The 11,882-nt window shown below is 49.9% G+C and overlaps 5 protein-coding genes across 5 annotated transcripts, besides 11 other annotated features; all 5 read right to left on the bottom strand.

The window, feature by feature from the left end:
* Tc00.1047053506195.309 (hypothetical protein, conserved) lies at positions 1-1,391 on the bottom strand (the record flags this gene model as incomplete). The annotated part of the gene is made up of 1 exon (XM_814031.1): positions 1-1,391. A coding segment is annotated over one exon (1,391 nt), but the record flags the coding sequence as incomplete, so codon positions are not given.
* Positions 1-3,184: a sequence feature (heterozygous, non-Esmeraldo-like haplotype).
* Tc00.1047053506195.300 (deoxyhypusine synthase, putative) lies at positions 1,825-3,234 on the bottom strand (the record flags this gene model as incomplete). The annotated part of the gene is made up of 1 exon (XM_814030.1): positions 1,825-3,234. One exon carries the CDS (start codon positions 3,232-3,234, stop codon positions 1,825-1,827), a length of 1,410 nt encoding a protein of 469 aa, XP_819123.1.
* Positions 3,185-3,473: a sequence feature (areas merged during assembly that could not be assigned to a particular haplotype. This can correspond to areas where the two haplotypes were merged or to regions with more than two copies in the genome that were merged during assembly.).
* Positions 3,273-3,338: a sequence feature (T-rich).
* Positions 3,450-3,476: a sequence feature (AT_rich).
* Positions 3,474-4,036: a sequence feature (haploid, Esmeraldo-like haplotype).
* Positions 3,657-3,692: a sequence feature (T-rich).
* Tc00.1047053506195.290 (hypothetical protein, conserved) lies at positions 3,746-5,020 on the bottom strand (the record flags this gene model as incomplete). The annotated part of the gene is made up of 1 exon (XM_814029.1): positions 3,746-5,020. The coding sequence occupies one exon, from the start codon at positions 5,018-5,020 to the stop codon at positions 3,746-3,748; it is 1,275 nt and encodes a 424-aa protein (XP_819122.1).
* Positions 4,037-11,882: part of a sequence feature (heterozygous, non-Esmeraldo-like haplotype) that runs on past the window's edge.
* Positions 5,101-5,134: a microsatellite.
* Positions 8,027-8,049: a microsatellite.
* Positions 8,513-8,545: a sequence feature (A-rich).
* On the bottom strand, positions 8,779-9,648 carry Tc00.1047053506195.280 (hypothetical protein, conserved; the record flags this gene model as incomplete). Its single annotated transcript, XM_814028.1, has 1 exon — positions 8,779-9,648. The coding sequence occupies one exon, from the start codon at positions 9,646-9,648 to the stop codon at positions 8,779-8,781; it is 870 nt and encodes a 289-aa protein (XP_819121.1).
* Positions 9,826-9,848: a microsatellite.
* Tc00.1047053506195.270 (hypothetical protein, conserved) lies at positions 9,970-11,835 on the bottom strand (the record flags this gene model as incomplete). The annotated part of the gene is made up of 1 exon (XM_814027.1): positions 9,970-11,835. One exon carries the CDS (start codon positions 11,833-11,835, stop codon positions 9,970-9,972), a length of 1,866 nt encoding a protein of 621 aa, XP_819120.1.

The raw sequence follows: 11,882 nt of genomic DNA, 5'->3' as shown, positions 1-11,882 counted from the left end.
ACACCAGCACCAGAAAGGACACCACGCAGCGCGCTGTCCGTTTGAATATGTTCAATGGGTAGTGCTACAATATGACGATCAAGGAACGACGCAATGTTGCGTACAATGGCGCTCTTTCCCGTACCCGGCATGCCATGCAAAAGGATAACCAGCTGATGTGCAACGCCCGGTAGTGCAAACTTGCCCTGTTTTTGCTTGAACTCTTCAAGAAGAGCCAACAGCTGCGCCTTCTGTTCAAAAAACAGATTTCGGAAGCTGAAACCAGCCGAGGGAAGAACAAATTGCCTCATAGGCCAGCGCTGCAAAGCTCCTGAAGGTAGTTTTGGACACAGCCCCAAGGCACGGTGCAACTCGGAAGTGGAGGAAAGAAAGTAGTACCGTTCCACTGGCTCGACGGCATTTTTGGTGTACCACGCATACGCACGTCTAGCAAAATCCATTATACGCTCCTTTCCCTTTTTACTTTTGTCAGTACATTGCAGTATTGCTTGATGCACAAACACCTTCTTCATGTTTTGCCAGGCACTTTTGGTGCTAGAGTCGTCGTCTTCTTCACTCAAAGACTCCGAATCATCATCTCTACCACCAACCTCATTGTCGGTACCGCGAACGTTACTTACTGCGTTCTCTGCCGCGGTGCGGATATCTGTAAAGGCATTTACTACTGGGGAGGCATCAAAGTTAAGGGGAATAAAGGCTTCCATGACGGGCTTCCCTCCACGACGCGGAAGAATCCTGCCTTCCCTGAGCGCTGAGACATTCACCAACTGCTTTTGAAACCAGATTGTGAGACCAGGCTCCACCTCCGTCGGATCACCGTCTGCGGGAAGCGTAAACAGGAAGTAATGCTTTCGCAGCATCTCTGCCGCACTCATGCGATGGCTCGACTTCAGTAGAGCAATTGGACCATAGCAGTACTCCGCCTCGTAAAAGAGTCGGGAGGACAAATTTGCCGGGGATTTATTGCTCGCATTCTCACGAATACTATCGCCTTGCCGTGCCTGGTTCCCAGAATGAAGTAAATGCGAGACATACCGTTCCAGCGCTAACACCAACAACTCGTTGTCAAACACAAACTCCTCCGGTTGATTTATAAACACATCGACAGCCGCCGCATCCTCGGCGGTGTCTAACGAAAGCAACTTTCTCAGTTGCGCCAAGTTCCAGCGTGGCCACGTTTCCGTCAAGAACCTGTGTACATATTTCCCAAGGGCCAAAAACAATATTGCCATGGCCGCATCCAACAACACACCGTGCGGGTGAGGATTGCCACCCCCACTGATGCTAGTATTGTTCGTCAGTGCCTGCAGCACGTTGAAAACGGTCGTTGCAGTACTGAGAGGAAAGGAACCCCAAGCGTGCATGTGACCAACAAGTCGCTCCCCGCCCATCCACGACCAAGGCGTCAAAAGAGCGGCACAAAGGGTAAAGAATCCCTTTGGCTAAACCTCTACAGGCTCGCCTCACTCCACTACTTCGAGAAACGCAAACAAACATAAAGAGAAAACACAAAAAAAAATATGGGCTTCAATGGCGCCGTTCTCCCCCCTCCCTCTGTTACTTCCACAAGAAGAAGGCAACAACAAAAAATAATGCAAATTTTTGGTTTCAGCGCCTCCGGCATCCTCCACGCCTCACCAAAATGTAAAAGAAGAAGAAAAAAAAAGATGTCCGGCAAAAATTATTATTATATGGTTAAAAATATTCTCTGCGTCCTCATATTTTTTCTTCCTTGTGCCTGAATGAGGACGTCAAACGGCACAGCGCCTGGCAAAAAATAACAAACGTTGCTTCTCCCTTTTTTTTTTTGTTTTTCCTGTTGTTCTACAAAAATTCACTTTCTTCCGCCAGCGACACACCGCGCGCTGCTCGCAAAAAAGGCAAAAACACCTGCGCAACCAGCAGCGGAAAGACAAGTGACACCTCCGCATACACCTTTACAGATTCGCCATCAAGACGTATTTTGCCCCACGAAACCGCCTCGTCTGGACGTGCACCGGAGTCACTGCCGTCAAACTCCTGTCCATTGTTGATGAACACAGCACCGTCGGCTCCATTGCGCATAAGATTTGCGTTGCACACGTGGTGTTTCACCACACCTCCTCCAAGAATAATCATTCCGCTTCGCTGGCTACGCATAGCAAATTTATTGAGGCGGTAAATATCCACAACAAGATCCAATTTCAGCTTGGCGGTTGTCAAATCCTCCGTGTCGAGAATAAATTTCATGATATCCCCATCCGAGAAGGATGGTGAAAAAATGGGTACACCGTTCATGGAGGCCCAATACAGCACTGTGCTCTCAGCACGCCGCTGTGCCTCTTCAGCGACTGCCTCCATGTTCCCTCCACTCCTCTCACGTAAGACCTCTGTAAAAAGTTCTGGTAGCCAGCGGCCGGTCATGTACCACACTGTACTTGGACTGAACGCCCACTCACAGACATCGTCGTGCGCCGCAGGAATTGGCTTGGCGGTAGAGGCGTCCTTACGACGCTTCTGCGCTGCTTGTAAACGTGACACCAGGCGGCGCATGACGGAAGTAAAAATAGACGAGGTTGTTCCAGTGCCACTACCGCCATAGCTTATATTTCCAAACCGAGCAACATCCTCCCCTGCCGTTGCAGACTCCTGTCGTTGTTGATGTGACGGAGTTCCATCAAAGCCTCCATAGTTGGTGATCCGGTACGGTTCACATGCGCGACGAATATCATGTTCCATCGCACCTCCACTCACGACCAACGCATGAATGAGCGCATTGGAATAAAAGGGCGGATTCAAAGGAATCGTCTCGTCATCAATGTCACAACTCGGCATACTCATTTCATCAGGCATGGCCGCTGGCAAGACACCATGTGGTAAAGAAACGCTTTCTTTACAAAGAAAGCGAATCGCCTCGCGACAGCCCGTACCAAACAAATTTGCCGTTGCCCCAAGGAAAATGGTCGGTTGCACCAAGACTTGTGTTAATGAAGCATCTTTTCCATTCGCATCGTTGGAGCCCGTCAATTGTTTCACCGCCACAGAAGGAGGTTGTGGCTGCAACATCCTTTTGCAAATAGCAACTGCCTGTGAAAAGTGTGAGGCCTGGAAGCCCAACGCCGCGTAGTGCTCCAAAGACGCCGCAATGGACTGCAGCTGATCCCCTGCAGGGCCGCTCACCGTCCCCAATGCATGAAACTGAAAGTTGGTGTCGGAGGATTGAATGAGGACTGCTTTTTGCGCCAATTCCGCCATCTTCACGGCAACGCTCACCTTCTGCACGCTGCAACAACAAAAAAGAAAAGAAAAAAAAATAATTAAAAAAGCACACACACACACAAAAAAAAAAAAAAAAAAAATAGGGGCAGCAACAAGTAATAAAAAAAATACAAGTAACACGCACGCGGAGCTACAACAACAACCAAAAAAAAAAAAAAAAAACGCCACCAATAGCATAAAAAGATACTAAGAAATATATATATATATATTAAATAAAACCCAAAAAACCAACGTTAACCAATTAGTTTTCGTTTTCTTTGTTGACAGTTTCGTTTTCAATTGTTGTTTCCTTTGCCGTTCCTATTTAAGCAACTCCCGCTTACTTTGGTGGCAGCGACAGCACATAAGGGTGGGTAAAAATGCATCACTCTTGACAGATCTTCACGAAGGCAGGCCGTAAAGAATAAAAAAACAAAGAAAAAGAAAAAGAAAAAGTATTGACATCAATTAAGGTTGCATACAATGAAGAAAAAAAAAAACTGTTAAACTAAAGCTTGTTGGAAGCAAGGTAAGAAGGATCCATTTGGGCCCTCCCAATTGGCGTCAGATCTTCGGGTCGGGCGCGACCTTTGAAATTCACTTCAAAATCGTCTGCGGCAAAGTCGGGTGGAGAGCCGCCCCTTAGAAACGCCTCCCACTGAGCCCGGGCGTACTCAACGTTTTTTGCACAACGTGGCACACAGGCAATATAGATGACGTTGCTGTCAAACTCCCCCTCATGCTCTGCTTCTACGCTGTGCACAAGGTCGCAGTGCCAAAAGACGCAGTCACCGGGCTCCATTTCGGGAATAGGGCACTCAGCCTCCAATAACAGGCTGTGCCACTCTGGGGAAAGGCCAAGAGCCCGACCCGGTTGGGCTCCACAGAAGTCATCTTCGGGCACATCATCCTGCAAACTGCGCAGCAGCATATATGGAATTGCGTTTATAATTGGAACAAGGCGTAGTGTGCCACCGTTTTTGCGTTGTGGAGAAAGGGCTGTCCAGCCCTGAAAAGTACGGAACGCAGAGCACATAGCCGGGGACTTGATCTCCCGAACTTCAGTGCGACCCTCCGCGTCGTAGGGATTATGCGCCTCCCAGTTACCAGAAAAGACATTGCGGTATACATGGCGGAATTTGTAATCAAGCCAACGCTCAATTGTGCCACTGTCAACATGAGGTGAAAGTCCAAGCGGTGGTGAGTGAGGGGGTCGACGACGCAGTCGATCTGCATAAGTCACAATGTTTTTTGGGTCAAAATGCTGCTTGCCATTAGACTCCGACTTCCAAAAAGAGTTCATGAATACCTGTACTGCCTTCATGCGCTCACTTTGTCTTGCCTCCACTTGGGGCTTAGACCAGTAAACACCGTAAATCTGCGGTTTTCCCTTTGCAAGCTCTGAAAAATATTTATCCACGGCGGCATGATTAAGTCGCTCTTCGAAATTGTTTTCATCCAGATAGGCCTTGACATCCTCGTTCCATTTAGCCGCCACATCACGCGGAAAGACACCGTGGATGACAGCACAGCCACGTTGACGAATTTTGTTTTTGAGAGATTCACTGACACTCCCATCAAATATATCTTGAGCTTGCACCTCTGGCACGGAGGCAATACCGGCAGCCTGCTCCTTTTTAATGATCTCCACCTGAGCAGAAATAAATTCCTCTATTTCATCGAATACCTCCTTGTATGTCGGCAGGTGTTCTCGTAGCATGCGTTTTGTGTCACGGATCGTCGCACGAACGTCCGTTGGCATGGGCAAGTAATTCGGTGGCATCTGCTTTTAACGCTTCACACAGTATTGTTCTTACTTGCTTCCCACCTGTCGTGAACAACGGTCAACATAAGAAATAGAAGAAAAACAGAAACAACAACAACAACAAAAACAGAATAGTAGGCTATACTACGCCTTCTTCCTTTAAGCCAAAGTGATGGAAAAAGCAAGGGAATGTATTTTCCTCCGTATTTTCATTCTTCACCCACGCATATTAATGCAATACCCAACAGAGATTCAAAAACAACTCCTCATTTTTAATTGTCGTTAATTAATGACAAAAAGATAGTCGCCGAAAGCGCATTCCACCGCCACCCAAATTCCACTCCTCCACATCCATCTGCCTGATAGCACTTCCTCAAGAGATGCATTCCAAATTTGCGTAACGCCATTTGGTTAGCACACGGTGATTGCGCAAAAGCTAATCAACAGCAACACCACCGCCGAAAAAAAAAAACAAAACATCCCAACGAACCTCTCCCTAAACTCATTGGGCACAGAACTGTCAAATCATCGACACACGTGTAGGGATACCAAAAATCACCCGTTCGGAACGCATCTGAAAACAACTAAACAGATTATGCCTCCTTTTAAAAAAATTATTTTCGAGCACTATTCCCCCGCACCGCCGCGCAGCATCATACGGGGGCCGCACCATCCACACCCTCAGCTGCAGGTGTTCGGAGAAACGCGGCCTCCCTCAATCCTCGTCTTCGCAACGTGCCTCAAGGCGACACTCTTCGTCTCGCGGCTAAAGGATACACCGATGGCTTCACACCTCTTGGCAAGGACCTCCTGTTCTCCCGTTGGCGCCACCTCTTGGCCGCACATTGGTCCCGCCGAACCACACTCCTCCGCAACCCGCTGGTCCGGATACTGCTGATCCAAACAGAAGTCTCCTTACCACGCGCGGCGCCACAGACTGCGGTCTTACCATCTCGTGGGTTTTCCGCCAAGACCCTCGCAGTGGTGCGGGGAACTTCCGGACAACACTCGCGGCCCGTGTGGGGGCGAGTCAATTCCACGAGATCCACAAATCCCACTCGACAGCCGAAACTCGTCCGTGCACATCCGCCAAGAGAGCTGCCTGTAAAAAGGCGCATCCACATCCAGTAAAGCGGCGGCTTCGTCTCACACCGCGCTAAGATACTGTGAAATGTGAAATGGCAGAGCAAACGTTGCCTCAGCGCCCTCATGGGCGTTGCTTGCCTTTGGCCATGCGATGAACCGCCATCCCCGCACTGACGGCTTGTCCAACACCGCCGGCCCACCCCGCGACAGGCCCCTTCCAACGCCTCATAAATACTACCCGCCCTTTTCACAAGCAGCGCATGCTGTACGGAGTTCCGCAAATTCAGTTCTTTCCCATCGCTCGTCGAGGTGACGGATCGTAACACAGTGTCCCTCCACGAATCGTCAACGCACGGTCGCGTGCCGTTGGATTCATCCGCCATCGGATCCACTTCAGGGAGTAAAAGTGCACACGTCCACTCCTCGCCGGGGCAGGCAATCCTCCTTCTCCTCCCGCAACGCAACCCGGCGGCTATGGGTGCGCCGAACGGTGCTCTGGCCCTCAGAAAATATGGTCGTGTGCCGTTCTCCCCCGGCGCCAATTGTGCCCACAGCACTGTTGCCCGGTGCGCCAACTCGTCTCCACCAAAGGTGTCAACCGCACGACGTCTTGGGGAGGTGTCCCACGGCATCACCACGAGCGCAGTGCTGAGAGGAACCCATGCCGCGCGGCCGCACCCGTACATTGATGACGATGTCCCGCCTGTGCCGGTCCAGAAGTCATTGCTTCCGGAGCCGAAAGTCCTTTTTGTGTGTGTTTATAGGCCTCCTTTCGCAGCTTCACTCGGCACGCCGTGTTGTGTTGTCCAATCCAATCACGTTTGCGGCATCGTGCTTCATTGGGCGGGGGTGCGCCATGCTATTTCTTTGCTCTCTGAACCGCCTGGGGGATGGGCAGTCCCATTTCTGGGCATTTAGACAGCACCCTGAATGTCCTCGACCCGCGCTCCAGCATCGTTATTCACTGTCCGGGGGATCCATTTGGCTGAGTGTGCGCAGTCGCCCTGACAACTGAAAAGATTCCATGAGCATCTCCTCCCCGCGAATGGCGCACGCCCAGGACGCACCGTTCCCCTCACGGCTGTCTGCATGCCGGAACCTGGCGCAGCCGGCGTCGCAAAGGTGGCCCAAGACGCATCCAGGAGCTGTGGCCAGGCGTTGCACCCATCATGCATTCCAATACGCCGTCAAATGGTGCGACTGCGATCCTCCGTACAAATCCCCGCCTGCCACGGATTCCCCACTTGGTTCCCCGTGTGCCGAGTAACAGCTCCACTTCCTCTGGCACGTCATGAATCTGCATGATCTTTCGATTGTCTCTGCCGTATGGGAAGCATTCCAACTTCCCGTGGCAGAAGCGGTGGAGATTTGTGACGGGCCTGGCTGAGTGCTGATGGTCGCCAAGTTGTCGTCCCATTGATTTTCATGAGCAACCCTTGCAACGGCGCCAATCGGATGCGTACCGCACGGAACTGCGCGTGGGCATCTGAGCTGCACGCCAATATTTTTTACCCTCCAACTGAGCCCGGGCACACTCATATGGGCCAGTGCAGCGCCAACTGCCTTCCTTCAAGTGCCGCCCACTTGCTCCAAACAGTGGTGTGCTTCTTCCTCTTCAGAGAGACTCGAATGGACTCAGGGTTCCTCGGCATGATGATGGCAGCCACAGAGTGTCGCAACGAGGTGCAATTCATTCCTTTGTCTTGTTCCCGCCTTGCAACGAATTCGCCGTCCACTAATGGTGAGAACGCCGCCCACGTGATGACTCAATGGCGGGTAATTCGCTGGGCAAAGACAAAGTGCCGCTGGACCACCCCGCCTCAGAATGTGGTCGTGTGTGTCTCGTGGACGCCGTCCAATCCATGGACCATCCTAGCAACTCAATTCCCTTTCAAAGCATAAGTCTTCAAACAGACAATAAGCGCTATGGGAGATTTGAAAAAAAAAAAAAAAAAAAAAAAGATATTATTATTATTATTTTTGGTATTTTTTCCAGACACATGTGTAGTGGCGCCATTTACACCGCCACCCTTCAAAAAAACAAACAAGAAATGGTGTCTGGTTGATGGTCTCCTATATGAACAAATACCGTAAAGTGGAGAAAAAAATAAAATTAAAGTATTTTCTTTTCACGCAGGCATCATTCCGTTGTTGTTGTTTTTTCATTGAAAGGCAACAACAACAATAAAACGGAAGTATCATAGCCAAAATCCAACAAGGGAAAAAGATACAAAAACCGTCGCAACAGAAATTTCTCGGTCCCTTATTCACCGTCTTGGTGAAAGAGAAGTTCTACACTAGACACGCTCTGCTACTTTGGCGCGTGCAATAAACTTTATTCCTTCAATTTTGCTAAGTTATTTTGAAGATGTTGTTTTTGTTTTCAAATTCTCCTGCACATATTCACTTCCTTCCGCTGTCCTGTTTTCCTTTTTTTTTTTCTTTTTTTTCTCTTCTGATGAAAGAAAAGACCATCAGTTTTCGTTTCTACTTGGCGAGGTTTTTTTTTCCCGGTCACAGTTTTCCCTTTTGTGTAGCCCGGTCCTCGGACCGACTTTCATTGTACTTTGTTGTCTACATCGAGGGAATGTGTATATGCAGTGTAATTTACACACACACGTATATATATATATATATACCGTTTTTTGTGTGAATCGTTCATAAAAAAAAAAAAAAAAAGGGTGGGACCACTAGCATGACAATGGCTCCTCTTCGCCTGCCTGGTTCCTCATCAGCAGCACATCTTCATCTTTCAATCCCATGCTAACGAGCGATGCGCGCTCCAATTGAACGGTCTCACCATACAGGACACGGCGACATGCTACCAGCTCTTTCCCAATCTCTGACTTCAGCCATCCCATAATGAACGTGGGTGTCCAGCCGCGAGGGTTCATGCAACTCACGTACGTGGCCATCGTGTTGTTGCCAATAGGAGTTAACTCCCAAGCCCACAGGCACGATGCGCGCACATGGCCACTGGACTTCTTGTTGAGTGGTGCGTAATCAATGCTGCACCCATAGACGTAATAAACGTCATCCTCTTCCACGTACTTCTTCTCGGCAAGAAAGATAAACTCGCGACCGGAGACTGGGGGTGGTGCCCAATACTCGTGATACTGTACGTTGGACGTGGGCGTCGGCCTTGCAAGAATCTCGAAATGGCTTATATTGGCCGAATATTTTTTTCGGCTTGCCTCCTCATCACTGTGCATGGTGTCAAGCACCTGCTGCGGCGTCACACCCATAAAAGAAACCGTCGCCTTGGCGAAGTTGAAGGGGCCAATGTGGGGACGAGTGAAGAGGTGCAAGTCGCCGCCCTTGTCAGGGTCCTGGTAATCCACAAGGCGCCACTGGTGTTCGGCGTCGTTTTCGAGGAGGTCTTTTGCGGCGACAAAAATGTTGTCAAGGAGCTCCTGCACCTGAGCCGTGTCTTCGGGGTCTTCTAAACTCTGTAGCGGCAGTGCACACGGGTACGGGGGCTGCTCTGTACCGGCGGCCAGGCCTGTCTTCGCAGCAGTGCGGTAGGCCACCTTCCCAACCTGAGAAACAACGTTCCACATCGTGCGTTCAGAATGCAACTCGTCACGGTGACGCTGGAATCTTTTCTTACCTGCGGGAGCGGATAAAAGGCAAAACCGTCCAAGAGCCAAAAGAAAACAACAACAACAACAAAAGGGAAACCAACATGGACACAATGAACCAGTAACAAGTCATCCACCACATTTCTCTCTTCGCACACAGATAGACAGACAGACAGACAAAAGCACAAGGAAGCCCAACTTCCATTTCAGTATGGATGCATAAGACGACAAATGTTTATTAATTTCATCCGTTACTTTACAGATAAATTGAGGCAAGGACCGTTCTAAAGTCTCAGTTTGTCACGGTATTTCAAGGCCGCACGCCAGCCGTAACACGTGTCGCAAGGATCGCATCCATCGACCCATCACATCGCCCACCATCTCGTTGCGAAGAATAACAGCAACAATTTTCTGACGGAACGCTTCGACCGCGCCGCTGCTAACACGATCCACATACACGCCACCCTTTCCGGAACCATTTCCACCTTGGCTCTGGATGCGATCCAGGCGGTAGTTGTACCTTTGGAAGTCAAGGTACGAGAGAAAAAGACCATTCGCCGGTGCCATTGGCACACCACAGCGTACCGCTTTGTTCAACAGATGGTCTCGCAGGTATTGTGGCGAAAGACCAGCAGCACATATAGAGATAACGGCCCCTATCATCTTGCGGATTTGGTTTAACATGAAGCTCTGTCCATGCAGCTCAATTCGAACCACCTCAAGGCCAGTCTTGACGCTACCTTCCACTCCTCCAGAAGAGAAATCACCATATACATGCTGCATATGCTCGCGCATCTTTTCCCGTTTCTCCTCGATACTATTCTCATCATTCTGTCCCTGGAGTGAGACCTGCTCGTCGTCCGGGGAGTAACACCGTGACGGTGTCCATTCTTGTAGCGCCGAGATCACGGCAGCATCTGTGGGTTCAACAAGAAACGGGTCTCCCACCGTCACGGATGTGACGTAGCGCATACATGAAGGGTCACTTGCTCGACCCCCGGGGGTGAAGTTATGATACGAGTAGGTTCCCTCGTAAAGTCGAAAAATATTGCGTGCGTGTTCTAGTTGCTCAGACGAGAGACGATATTGCGACACGTGGCGCATTGCATCTGCGGGGATGGTGCGAAAAATCAACAACTTCTCAAAACGACCTTCGTGAAATTTTTGCACCGTTTCATTGCTGTTACGTCCCCCAATGCATTGCTGTCCATCCCGCTCCTCCACCACCTCCTCTCTTTCGTGTTCCTCACATGTAACCTTCCCTCCCCCTACAGTATTGGCATTGTCGCTGCCGTCACCTGTCGACTCTCCGTTCTCCTCCACCTCACGCGGACGTTTTGTTCCCAACGGAGCAAAACTGGGTGTTTCGTCCTCTGTCGCTCTCGGGCCTTCAGAGGCCACACCGGTGAAGCCCACTTCCTCAAGTGTGGGCCGCGCCGGGGCGAGTGAGGGCGGGAAGTAGTCGCGACTGTATTCATCAAGGCTCATGAGAGCAAATGTTGGCAAGTAGTATTCATATGTTCGCGCTCCACACAGCATGTAGGCATTGAAGCTGCGTGTAACCGGAACAATTTCATACACAACAATGTCATGTGGCAGGACCGTCATTAAAATACGCCTAGCCTCTTGCGGATCGTACTCGGTAGTGGAACCCTTCGCGTACGGAAGCATGACATTCAGTGAAATCACATTGCGCAGCGCATGAACCCCCTTGTCTGTACGGCTGGCGCGCTCCCAGTTGAGCTTCTGCTGCACCTTTTCCTGTTCGTAGTTCTCCTTGGAAATCATGCCTGTGCGGTGCAATGCTCGCAGCAGCTCCTCCTCAACGGTAGGGTATCCCGGCAGATGATTCCACTGGAGGCCACAGTAGCGCTCACCAACGTACCCAAAAATGATTGCAACCTTACGCTTTGGTAGCTTGCGTGCCTGTTCATCGACAGCCTCCCTTTCATCCTTTTCTTCCCGTCTGTTGCCCACGTTTTCGCTCTCAACAGCGGCAGCGGCATTCATGCGGCAAGACATGTCGCTATAGAAAACACACACACACAAAAAAAGAACACAACGAAAGAAGAAAAATAGCGTAAAAAAAGAAGAAAGGATCAAGAGGAATATGTATATATATACATATAGAAAGAAGATAAACATGTGAATGCAGCAGCACTTCATGCCAGCTCCATGGAAAAAAAAAAAAAAAGAACATCATTATTGTCCTG

This window comes from Trypanosoma cruzi, genomic scaffold (assembly GCF_000209065.1).
Source record: "Trypanosoma cruzi strain CL Brener 1047053516313 genomic scaffold, whole genome shotgun sequence".
Taxonomy (NCBI): Eukaryota; Euglenozoa; class Kinetoplastea; order Trypanosomatida; family Trypanosomatidae; genus Trypanosoma; species Trypanosoma cruzi.
Note: the sequence above shows the minus strand (reverse complement) of the source record. Positions and strands in the feature narration are given on the sequence as shown.